This window comes from Bos indicus x Bos taurus, chromosome 19 (assembly GCF_003369695.1).
Source record: "Bos indicus x Bos taurus breed Angus x Brahman F1 hybrid chromosome 19, Bos_hybrid_MaternalHap_v2.0, whole genome shotgun sequence".
NCBI classification, from domain to species: Eukaryota; Metazoa; Chordata; class Mammalia; order Artiodactyla; family Bovidae; genus Bos; species Bos indicus x Bos taurus.
The window spans coordinates 52,263,831-52,276,244 of NC_040094.1; the positions used below are offsets into that span (position 1 = coordinate 52,263,831).

The 12,414-nt window shown below is 45.8% G+C and overlaps 1 protein-coding gene across 1 annotated transcript in view; it reads left to right on the forward strand.

Annotated features, from left to right (window-relative positions):
- The window catches only part of NPLOC4 (NPL4 homolog, ubiquitin recognition factor), a 50,040-nt gene that overhangs the window by 8,552 nt on the left and 29,074 nt on the right, over positions 1–12,414 (forward strand). The window contains exons 3-8 of the mRNA XM_027517970.1: positions 1,381–1,493; positions 5,726–5,902; positions 7,365–7,413; positions 8,122–8,216; positions 9,902–10,025; positions 10,897–11,076. Coding sequence (XP_027373771.1) covers positions 1,381–1,493; positions 5,726–5,902; positions 7,365–7,413; positions 8,122–8,216; positions 9,902–10,025; positions 10,897–11,076 — 738 coding nt within the window. The remainder of the gene's footprint in view (positions 1–1,380; positions 1,494–5,725; positions 5,903–7,364; positions 7,414–8,121; positions 8,217–9,901; positions 10,026–10,896; positions 11,077–12,414) is intronic.

Below are 12,414 nucleotides of genomic sequence, written 5' to 3' on the forward strand. Positions count from 1 at the left end.
CTATCCTAACTCACACAAGAACGATGTTCCTGGTGCAAGACTTCTTTCTTATTCTTGGCAATAGCTTGCAGTGCTCTGCCTATAGAAAAACAGTATGGTTTTGCAGAACAGATAAAGTGCCACAATTTGTTAATTTCAGTTTATCGCTGTTTCAGAAAAAGGTCAAAGTCTTTAGTCTTGTCTGTTTCTTTGTCTTTGGCCACACTGCGCAGCATGCAGGATCTTAGGCCCTGACCAGGAATTGAACCCATGCCCTCTGCGTTGAGAGCATGGAATCTTAACCCCTGGACTGCCAAGAAAATACCTGCTCCTGTTCCTGACCAGCACTGTTGCTCTCTCAGGATTCTCATGGCGATTCTGTGATGATTTCCTGTTGTTTGATTTGGAGTCCTTATCTTTGTGTGTCCTCTGCTTCTGAGTTTCTGTCTGGTGTTCAGCCTGAAGAACATCCTCTGGCATTTATTGTGGTGGAGGCTGTCAGCAACAGGTGCCCTTGGATCTTGTCAACTTGAGAATGTTTTCATTTTGCCCTTGTATTTGAAGGGTATTGTCTCCAGATGGAGAATTCTGAATTGACAGATTTTTATTCCTGCCTCAGCACTTTAAAGATGTTGTTCCATTGTCTTCTGTTCTCCATTGATCTTTGGTTTTTAGCGGTGTGATGACAGTGTGCCCAGACATAGTTTTCTCTTTATTTATCCTATTTTGGTTTTGCTGAACTTCCTGGATTTGTTAACTCGTATGTTTTTCATCAAATTTGAGGGTTTTGGCCATTATTTCTTCAAATATTTTTCAGTCCTAGCCTTATTCTCTTCTCCGGAGGATCATTTGCTATGGCTCCGGAGGTTCCCTAAGGCTCTGTTCATTCTTTCAAATCTCTATCTGTAGATTGTAATCTCTATTAACCCATCTTTAATTGACTTTTTTTTTTATTTTGTTTTTGTCATTTCCTTTCTGATGATAAGCCCATCCAGTGAATTTTCTATTTCAGTTGTAGAATTTCCATTGGATTATATTTTATAATTTCTGTTTCTGTGCCAAAATTCCCTGTCTCAGATGACCCTAAGAGTTGAGCTGCATGTCTTGGCCCCAGACTCGAGTTTCCTCGTAAGAAAGCAAAATAACAAGAGGTATTTGTTTAAGGAGGAGCAGTTTCTAAACTCACTAGGAATGTCTGATGTGTATATGTGGTCAGAGCAGTGAGACTTAAATATTTTGGTATGTTATTTGCTGTGCTGTGTGACTTGTGAGGTTTTAGTTCCCCAGCCAGGTATTGGACCCAGGTCCTTAACCCTGAAAGTTCAGAGTCCTAACCACTGGACCATCAGGGAATTCCCTTAAATATTTTATTAAATCTCTGTTGTTTGGGGCTTGTTTTAGGTCGCAAAGGAGTTTGGCTTCCAAAATAATGGCTTCTCAGTTTACATCAATAGAAACAAGACTGGAGAAATAACAGCATCATCTAACAAATCCCTCAACCTGCTGAAGATCAAGTGAGTGCCCAAGGGGAGAAGGTGGGGAGTGGGGAGGGCATGCTGGCACTAGTTACCCGCCTGAAGTCACTAAGTTCTCCCCCGTTTCCTTCTGCTACTGTGATTACGGTCTTGAACGTGGACCAGAGTGCGGGTGACCATGCTGCTTGCCAGGTGTTTGGCAGCCATGCCGAATCTACAGTTACTGTCGAGCCGATCTGTTTGACTTGCAGAATTCAGGGATATGCGTCACAGAGGAGGAGTTATAGTGTGTGTGCAACTGCACACTCAGCTGCTTCGTGCAGAGAAGGACCTTGAATGTAACTCTGTGTGTAGTTCTGCCTTGAGACCTGCTTGGTAGGTCTGTGTTGTATTTCTTGCTGGCACGACCCCTGGAATGCCTTAGAATTGATGGGTAATGTCAGAAGGATTTCTTGGGTGCAGAGACCTCTTCTGTTTTTTTAGTTTTATGGGAGCACAGCCACGTCCGTCCATTCGTTTATATGTCTTCATGCTGCAAGGGCAGGGCTGAGTGATTGTGACAGAGGCTGTCTGGTCTGCAAAGCCAAAAATATTTTACTGTCTGGCCCTTTAAAGAAAAGGTTTGCTCACCCCTGTCTGAGCTGTGTGGGCACACCTGCTCACGGGTTAGTGAGTAGAACCCTTCAGGTCTTTCGCTGTCCTTAGGTAGCGGGCAGGGAATTCTCCTATTTGGGCTACAGGTAGCCTGGCTGCTGTGGCCACTAGTGAGGGTTGGGCTGGGCTTTGTTGGTACTTGGCTGTGTGACTTTTACCAGTCAGAATAATAGGCTGTCTTGGCAATCTGTGTGGTCCATTTTAGACTCACAATTAGTATATCTTAGGGGGAAAAAATGCAATTTTAACATGAATTTATTTGTTCTTCAACGGATACTTGTTTGGCACCTGCTCATTGCCTGCTGCTGTGATGATGTAAAGCCTTGTCTTATGTATATTCGTTGCCAGTGGATGAGGGCCGACTTTCCTCCCAGCTCGCAAACTTTCCTCCCAGCTCGCAAAGGGTTTCCGCATCTTGAGAATCACTTCTCGTGGGTGTTGCTCAGGTTTGGACTCACACCCACTACCCCGGCTGTGTGCCTGAATAGTCACCCAGTGTCACTGGGCCCCTCCACCCTTGTCTGTTGGGGGTGGGGGCTTGCGCCTCCTCCACATGGTTGTCTGGTCCCTACACAGGACGAGCACTGTGAATGTGGCAGCTGTGTGTCTCAGAACTATTCTGACGGCTGGATGCCAGGAAAGGGGGGCTGCAGGATGAAGTACCCTTTAGGCAAGGCTGTCCACCTGCCATGCGGTCACACTTGGAGGGCGTGTCTTTCTGGGTGATCCTAGAGCGCGTCTTTTCAGTGATAGTTGTGATGCTTGCTGAGCAGCATGAGAAGCACGTCCTGTCCCTGCTCGAGAGTTACCCGACCACGTCTGTAAGAGTCGGTCACCCAGAGCTCCGTGCGGGACTCACTCCACTGCCTTTGTTGCCATTTTCACAGTTCAACTGGCTGTTCTAATTCTCTAACTCATTTGTAGGTTCTTTTTTTCCTCCTCTGGCTGCTTTAAAGATCTTCTGTTGGTCTTGGGGTCCTGTGGTTTCTGTTTGATCTGTCCAGGTGTGGACTTGATGGTTTGTTAGTTGCTGTGTGTAATTCTACCTGATGTAAAATGTATTTTCTGTATCTGCAGGTGAGGTGTAGAGAATTCTTCCCCTTTATCTCTTTAAATAATACCTCTCCTTCAGTCTCTGTATTATTTCAGTGATTACATTTTTTACTTTTTTCTATTTGATGTCTTTCAGCCCTGGCTGTTAGCTCATATGCTCACAGGGGCTTCTTTCCGGCTCCTGCTCTACTCTCACGCTGGCCCCCAGGCTGCCAGTGAAGACTGCTGGGTTCCTTGGGGTTCTGCCTTGGCCTGTCACACACCTGGTGCTTCCCTCTCAGGTCCTGAGGTGTCTGGAGTCTGCCTCTCCTGAGTGTATTTAGGGTTTGTGAGGATCCTGTTGCACTATTGCTGGTGTTGTCTAGCCTGTTCTATGCAGGGGATTTGGGAAGAGCTACTAAGTCTGTGGCCCCTCTGCCCACTCTTGGAGCCCCTGGTCATTGCAGATAGCCTCTTGTTGCTCACAATTCTTCATTCCATTTCCAGCTGACATTTCACTCATAAGTATATATCCTTTGTTTTGAATTCCACACCTGAAGTCTTTGGCTATCTAAATCTGTTGATTGTTTCCCACCCTCTCTTGGTCCTGATGGTTCGTTTATCTTGTACATTTGGTGACCTTTTCTTGAGAGCTTATATTTGCCCAAACTTGGTCTTAGGGAGCCCTGAAGGATCTGGAGTTATTGGCTTTCCTACTGAAGGAAATGGCAACCTACTCCAGTATCCTTGCCTGGAAAATCTCATGGACAGAGGAGCCTGGTGGGCTGCAGTCCATGGGGTCGCAAAGAGTTGGGCACAACTGAGCGACTGACTTACTTACTGAGAAGCATTTGTTTCTGTAAGCACAAGGGGGCGTTGTGGGCTCCGCACTCAAGTTAATTTCTGTCTTTGGTTTCCTGAACCAAATAGCATCCCTAAGTGTACCCTGGATGCTTGCAAGAGCAAGCCTTTGGTTTCAGACTCTTGGACAGTTTTGCCTACAGCGTAGTGGATGGAGGCAGATAGGATTTCTCCTTGGTCTGTTTTGTCAACTGGTAGGTTTTTTCCCAGCTGTTGAGATATCTTCAGACATCTGGCTCTGTGTGGCATTTTGGGCTCAGCAACTCGCTTTGGGCAGGCAGGCTTGAGGCCTCATCTCTGTCACCCAGAGAATGATTACAAGCCAACTTCAAGGTTCCCCTCGTGAGCTGGCCATAAGTTCCCTCACTAGTCTTGTTTGAGCTGCCCTGGGTTTTTGGACCCTTGGGAGTTCCCTTCTTAGAGCTCCACAATGCCTTTTAGAGTGTGTTTGTTAAAACTGATGGATAGTTGAGCCAAGTATCCTGAACCTGGAGGATGTTTAGGAATATCTCATTTGCTGTTAGACATAGACATCTTTGATTACAAGTTGGCTGTCTTATCACCCTAAATTGTGAGAGGAAAAAGAGGGCCGAGCAGACCTGTTGAAGAGTTGCAGCCCAGCCTCCCCGTCCTGGCTGAGGCACCTGTTCTCTCTGTTGGTTGGAGGCTCCAGGCTATGCTTCCAGTCTTGCTTTCTGCACGTGCCTCTTGAGAGCAAGGAAATACTTACCCAGTGGTGGTGCTACAGCTTTTCCTCCCAGACTGGCTGACTGATTGTCTCAGGACCCGCAGTGCTCCCAGGTGGGACTGTTCACTGGCCTCAGGCATGGTGGTAGGTGGGCAGTCAGGCTCTGCTGAAGTCTGCAGTGGGTCTAATGGGGAAAGGACGCTGTTCATATCGAAAATGATCGAAAATCAAATGTTGCCCTTTGCAGTGTGAATCATGGCAGCCTTTGTAGAAAGCAGTACGTCAGCAGCTTTAAGAACAAATAAAACTCCTGAAGTCTAATGTACTCTCTCTGGGAAATCTGCCCTGCGGCCAGGAGACTGTGCCATCTCTTGGTGGCATGGTAGTGGCAGGTCTCTCAAGAGCCTTGCCTGTCATGCGGGAGCAGCAAAGCGTACTGTAGGGTGGCTTCACCGTGGAGCCTTGACTAGAGGCAGACCATCTTTGGAGGGATTGTGTGGGAACAGCAAATATAGAAAGTGTGTGTCTAATCATCTCAGGGTTGTATATTAGTGACATGCATGTTATGGACATGTGTGTGAATGTAAAGAAGTGGAAGGAAGATGCGCCAGGGAGGTAAATGAGGGAGCTAAAGAGAGGGCCAAGGAAGGAATGAGGGGAAGTGGGTGCCAAGCAGAGGAGGAGGAGGAGGGTAGAGGCTGTGCTGCCCCAGCGTCTGCTGAGCTTGTGCGTCTTCTGTGTGGGACTAGGTGTGTCTGTGCCTGTGCAGCGTAGATCCTGCAGTCTGATGGTAAGGAAGTTATGTTTCAGTCCAGAGAGCCTGCTGCTGATCTTGGTAAGGTGGACAGGCACAGGGGAGACAGGAAAGGAGCATTCGACTCTCTTTACAATTGGAAGTTTTACTGTCTAGTCCGTTGGGGTGGTTGGTGTTGGCTGTTTGTAGGCGTCAGAGGTTTTCGCGTGAGTTGATCTTCTGTGCAGCTCAGGTTGTGGAGAAAGAAAGACAGCCTCAACTTAACATTTGTTGTTTGAACAGGCATGGAGATCTGTTGTTCCTGTTTCCCTCGAACCTTGCGGGACCGTCGTCTGAGATGGAGACATCAGCCCCTCAGGGGTTGAAGGCCTGTGGTGCTCCCAACGTGGTAGAAGATGAGATTGACCAGTACCTCAGCAGGCAGGATGGGAAGATCTACAGGAGCCGCGACCCACAGCTGTAAGTGCCCTCGGGGCCACGGGGTCAGTCAAGTGAAATGTCTGTAATGTGTCCTGATGAAGAAATGTAAGTTTCGAGTTTGACCATCTATTTTCAACTTAGATCTCACTTAAGTTATAACTGTGAGCTTTTTCTCATTGTTTGAATCTCTAACTGTGCTCCATTTGTATTTTAAAAGTTTTAAATTGGTGAGAACTAAGAGATTTGAAAGAAGGGAGGAGCCTTAAACCAAGTCCTCTCTGTGGTGTGCCCCTGAAATACCTGGATGCACGTGCAGAGAGGGCTTTAGCAAGTGTGGCGGGGTAGAGGGGGGGGGACCCCAGCACCCGCCGGCACAGGTCCTCATTCACATTGTCTGGTTTAATTCTCGTGGACGATGCTCAGCCTCCCATACTCAGTGCGCTCTTTCCGTTCTTCTGGGAAATGTTTCATTTGCTAAAGGTGCCGCTCCCTTAGGAATGTTCACTTTTCACCGAGGAGTGTGTAAAATGCTTATACTTGTGTACAATTGTTTATTTCAGATATTTGGCTGTCCTTTTTAAGGAGACTAGTTAGAAACATCTGAGTTCACACTCTGATGTAAAACTGAGTGAAAGTTGTCTCTGCAGTGGAGTGTGTAACTGCATCACTCTGCAGGCATGACATTGAGATATTGGAATTCAGCATGCTGCATTAGGAACTTGTATGTCTCCAATCAGAGGGCCCCAGACAGTGCTGAGATGCAGTTGGCGTGGAACCACTCTGTGGCTGTGGCCATCAGTCAGCTCTCCACCCCATTTGCATTCCTCCCAGGGACCCGGGTGGCTCCCACTCTGATCAGTGTTTGTGAGGCTCATTAGAAATCTTTTTCAGAGTTCATGTGCCTCTGTGTGCATTACCTGGAAGAGCCTGCCTGTTGGGGGATCCAGGCGGGTTTTGCTCTGAAATACAGAACGAGGTGCACCTGAGCGCTCTCACCCCGTGTGGACAGTGCTGTGGCTGCACCTGTCAGCACCCTCGCCAGCTCCCACATCCCCACTGTCCTGTGCAGACTGAAACCCACAGAGCCAAGTGATCCTTTCATCCTTTTTTCAAAATACGTACGCAGAGTGGGTGTTTTCCACACTTAAGCTATTTATGTACCATTTTCAGGGTTTTTGCCACATCCACATACCAACTTTCTTAGTCTTCACCTAACATTTTTATTTAAATTGACTTTAAATTCATTCACTTTTGCTTTTGGTTTGTGTCATTTTAAGCAGGTAATATCCATGGAATAACAGGTTTGATGCACAGGTCAATAGTTTTAATACACACCAAAATATTAAACTGTTAGAAGCTCTCTTCACCATGTACCATTTCAGATAATTTCACGTGGGTGGGGCAGCATTTCATTAGGTATGACATGCATTGTGAGTATCAGCATGCAAGGAGGCAGAAGAGCACGTGCTGACACTGTGCGTTTCCCTTTCTTATGCTCTAGGTGCCGGCACGGGCCTCTGGGGAAGTGCGTGCACTGCGTTCCTCTCGAGGTGAGAGTCCATGCAGAGTGAGTTCCCAGAGCTGTCTCCACACCTCTAAGTCCTGGGCTGGGTTGGAGTGGTTCAAAGAACTTACCTATTTATTGCCCTGGGCCTCGTATTCCCCCTAGTACAGGCTGCACTGAGAGGCTGAGCCTTTATTTATGGGAGTGACCTTCTGGGTGGATTATGAACAGCTGGGACAGGGTATTGCTGTGATAAAGGGGCAGCATTTACACTGGGTTCCCTGGACAATCCTTTTACAACCTGACACAAAGCTGGGCCTGGCGGTTTTCGTGTTCATCATTGTTTTGATTTACTTTGCCCTGAATCTCACGTCTCTACTGATTTGTCCTGGTGAGATTGAGAGTTACCATAATAATGCTGACTTGTGACTGGTTAACACTGAATTTATGGCAGGAAGGCCAACCTGATTTTCTTCATGAGGCTCCTCTTGCTTCATCTTGTGGCTTTTTTTTTTTTTTTTTCAAAATTTACTTGATCCTTACTTGACTTAACATCATTTTATATTTAATAGAGATTCATTTTAATCTTTTAAAGATAACTGGTACACAGAAAACTGGGTTCTGACCTAGAACAATAGTGAGGACCCAGCACCAGTTCTCCTACTGCCCACCTGCCTCAGGGCTGGGCAGGTGGAGGCTGTGGCCGCGACCCCGGGCGCAGGTGCGTGACTCTGTTGATTGTGTGTTTTGGCAGCCGTTTGATGAGGACTACCTAAACCACCTGGAGCCTCCCGTGAAGCACATGTCCTTCCACGCGTACATCCGGAAGCTGACTGGAGGGGCTGACAAGTAAGCAGCTTGAATGTGGGGGTGGCACCCGTGTGGCTTTGGGGCACAGAAGTTCATTTTTCGTCACTTGCACACGTTGCTTAAAGCCCCTTGGCATATGAGTGAGAAAAGTAAAGTTAAGAGTCTGGGCATGCGTTGTTTGAATTTGTGAATCTTATTCTGATTCTAGAAGAGGAAACAGGTGGGTGGAGACTCTGGTACCTGCTGTAGTCCGCAGTGCCCAGTGCAGGGCAGAGGCCAGGCTGGCGGTGGCCACTGTGAAGGCCCAGGGGTACCTTGGCAACCTTCTCTCGGGTATGTGGTGTCCTGGCAGCTAGTTGTTTGCGAAGATGGATGAGATGAGGTATGACAGTGGCCAGTCCTGTGTCTGTGGAGTCTGAGCACACCTTCCCTCTGCTTTTTGGAAAACCTGACCACCTCCCCCCAGTCCTCTTGGCTCTCCTGTTTCACAGCCCCCGTCAGCCCTTTGCCCTGGAGCCTGCCTCGTTAGCATCTCAACTTCACAGCCATAGTAAGGCCGAGGTAGGGTGTTACCCCTGGCTTAGCCTCTGGTGCCTCGGCATTGCCATCTGCAGGCTCAGCCAGGCGGGCAGGGTGGGTGCAGGTGGGCAGCGGGGACGGCTGGCTCTTACAGAGCAGCTATGACAGTGGCAAGCTGAGAGCACTTTGATTTCTTCTGAATTACATCAAGTCCTTGCCATGCAGCCCCATCCTGCTGATGTGTTCACCTCACCAAAAAGGAACGGACTTCTTATTGGGATTTTATGATTCCTGTCTGTGCAGCGAGAGGAGATGGTGGTTGAACCCAACTCAGCAACATTTCTTGAAGAATGTCATGTTCGCCCGCTTGTAGTTTTTCTCTGACAGCCTGCTGACATCCTGAAATGACTTAAAAAAAAAACTTAGATCAGGGGAAAAAAAAATCTACCAGCAGCCTATTCTTGCTTTGTCCGTGGGGTAAGCTCTGAAGCTGTCTGGGACCAGAGCACAAGTGAGCTGAGGTCTGCTGGCCTTTTGTCAGTCTAGGTCAAGGGCTCGCTTGTCGCTGTCGTTAACACGTAGCCTTGGTGGTAACCCTTGCTTCCCAAGTGCTGTCATTTTCATGATGCCGCTGGCTTGTGGGGACAGTGCTGCTCACTGGGCTGTTTGTGAACAGGAAAGCGACGGAGGTTGCAGACGCTTGTGCAGGCTCACCGCCAAGTCCAGTGGGGCCCAGGACATCCTCACTGACCAAAAACAGAGTGGTGATATCTTTGTTATGTATCCTAATCACATTTTTTCTATGGATAAGAATTCTGTACAGAAATCTTAAGTACTAGACTCATTATGTAAATATTTCTGTTAAGCTGATGAAATTTAAAAAGAGTTTCATTTTCTCTCAGAGGCATAGGTTAAATCTAGATATTCAGCAGTACTCTTGAAAATCTTCATAGATGTTAGTGATAGTGAAAACGAACTGTTTTTGTCAGAAATAGTTCTGAATCCTGTACAGTGTTAAGTGTACGGGACAAAAGCTAGAACTCCATTAGAATAAATTTTAGCACATTTTCCCTGCTGTTGCTACCACGTGTTTAGCTCCTGAGAACTCTATTCAGGAAGTGTAAGGTATCTTACATTTTATTTCCAGCCTCCTGCTAAACTTTTCACCATTGTAATGTTTAATTAAGTTGCATTTTCTTGTTCAGGGGGAAATTTGTTGCCCTGGAGAACATCAGTTGCAAGATTAAATCAGGGTGTGAGGGACACCTTCCATGGCCTAACGGCATCTGTACTAAGTGCCAGCCAAGTGCCATCACGCTGAACAGACAGGTGAGATGTTGTCTGTCCATCTAGATGCAGAAAGCAGTATATTTATGTTCATGGCTAAGGAAAGATCTCTAACTCCTTCAAGCATAGAGGAGAGCCTTCAGTTTTCTGTCTTGTTGGCTTATATGGAGGCAAAATTTTCTTGGTGACTGTTTAAAATGCTTAGTGGTTGTGACTTTGCCTTTTAAGAAACTGTGGCTCTGGAAGTTGGCTATGGCTCAACTATAAACAGAACTGTCCTGGGACCAGCTCAGGACATCTTTCCAAGCCAGGTTAAGAAGGGAACTGGGCTCAGGAAGGAGCCTTGGCTCAAGAAGGAGCTCAGGGAAAATTTTGTGTAGTTATTCTGGCCTTTTCCACTCTTATCGTCCAGCCCTCCAAGAATAACTCGCCTTGTCTTTGCCTTGCCGCTGCCAGCCCGTGTTTAACTGCTTAGAATCCCATGACCTCCTTGACTGAGAACCTTTCTCCTTTTCTTTCTTTCCTTCCTTCCATCCATCACTCTAGTTCTCTTTTTTCTTTCTTTCTGTCTTAATTTCTTTTTGAAAACTTTTTTTGACTTAGAAAATGTGAAAACCTTTATTTTAGGTGAAATCCCATGTGGGATCGAATACTCCCCCCTGCAGTGGAAGTGCAGAGTCTTAACCACTGGACTGCTAGGGATGTCCCCCAGCGAGATAAATTTGAATTAATTTATTGAGGAATCCCACCGTTACCCCTTCTACCTGCTAAAATCTGAAGTAGTCTGAAGGGCAGAGCACATTTTTAAAGTCTGTGTGTTTAAAATCTAGGTAAAAGATACTTGTGAACGGTTTGTGCTAAAAGAATTATTTTTTATTGAGTGCTTGAATTTAACCTATTGTTAACTCTACAGAAATACAGACATGTGGACAACATCATGTTTGAGAATCATACAGTTGCTGACCGCTTCCTTGACTTCTGGAGGAAGACGGGGAACCAGCACTTCGGGTACTTGTATGGACGGTACACGGAGCACAAAGACATTCCTCTTGGTATCAGGGCTGAAGTAGCTGCAATTTATGAGCCTCCTCAGGTAGACGTGAACAGGATTTACAGTCTGTGGGTCTCTGTTGCTTTATTTTGACGGCTCTATGGGATGCCTTTTTCAGATTGCTTGTTTCTTTTCTTATTGCATCATTTGCCACAGTCTGTAGACACACTCAAAAAGAACATTTGGAGACTAAGAACATAGCCCCTAAATATTTCAGTGTATGTTTCCAAAGAATAAGGACGCGTTCTTATATAACAAGTGCATTGAGCAATTTAAGTAAGTTGAACTTTGATATAGATCTAATCTGCCATCTTATTCCACTTTTGTCAGTTCCCCCAAAGTGTCATAAAGTTGCTGTCTTCTGATTCCCTATCTCCTCTGCTCATGCCTACTATCACCTATCCTAGGAATTATGAAATTAGAGTCACAAAATTACTCTAGTTCTTTATCTTATGCCACACATATAACTTAATAACAGTATCAAGATTACCACCAGTGTAGGACTGAAAACAGTTTAGAATCGTTTAGGTGGAAGGGTAGAGTCCCTAGGGTATATCCCACTAGGGACCAGCAGTTGGTTTCTGTGTTTAAAGTTGCTTGGAAGATCTTCTTTGTATGATTATGTCACCAACAGGTTATAACCAACATTTACGTTCATTTGATTTTCAGTATTTAAGGATTGGTTTTATATATATGTATTTAAATTTGTTGTACAATTACATAAAACTTTTATATGGTTGTATAATATATATATGTGTAATATAATGTTTTATTATATATAGTAAGTTCACTACAAAAGTGAAGACTGGAACTGTGTTGCATCCTGGTTTATGATGTGTTGAGATAGTTAGGAGAGGGTCTTGTTCCTACAGGTTACTGTGATGCAAAAACACAAAAATGCAATGCGTTGAGGCATGAACAGGAACAAATGGAACATAGTAAATGTTGGACTGAATTAGGTGGTGGGTGTATAGGTGTTCACTACTGATTCTTTAAACTTTGTTGTATGCCTGAAATTTTTTATTTTAAAAAATGGTGGAAAAGAAATTTGCATGTTTGCAAAGTGAGAGCTACAAACAGCGTCTTCCCCTTCATCTGATTTCCTCCCTCCCCTACAGGTATCCCTCACTTTAAACAATTTTTGGCTTAGATCTGTAAAGTTTGATTTTTTTTTAGTATAAGTGGGTACATAGATACTGCTGTCTTCTCCTTTTTCTCTGGTGGGCACCATGCCATACATGTGTGTCACCTTGTGCTGTGCTCTGGAGATCTTGCCATGGCTGGTTCCCTTTTTTTTTTTAATAAACCAGGGTCTGGAACTGCAGGGCTTGTGGCCGGTGCAGGTGTGTGGCTCCTGGAGAGATACCAGTTCTTCCCTGG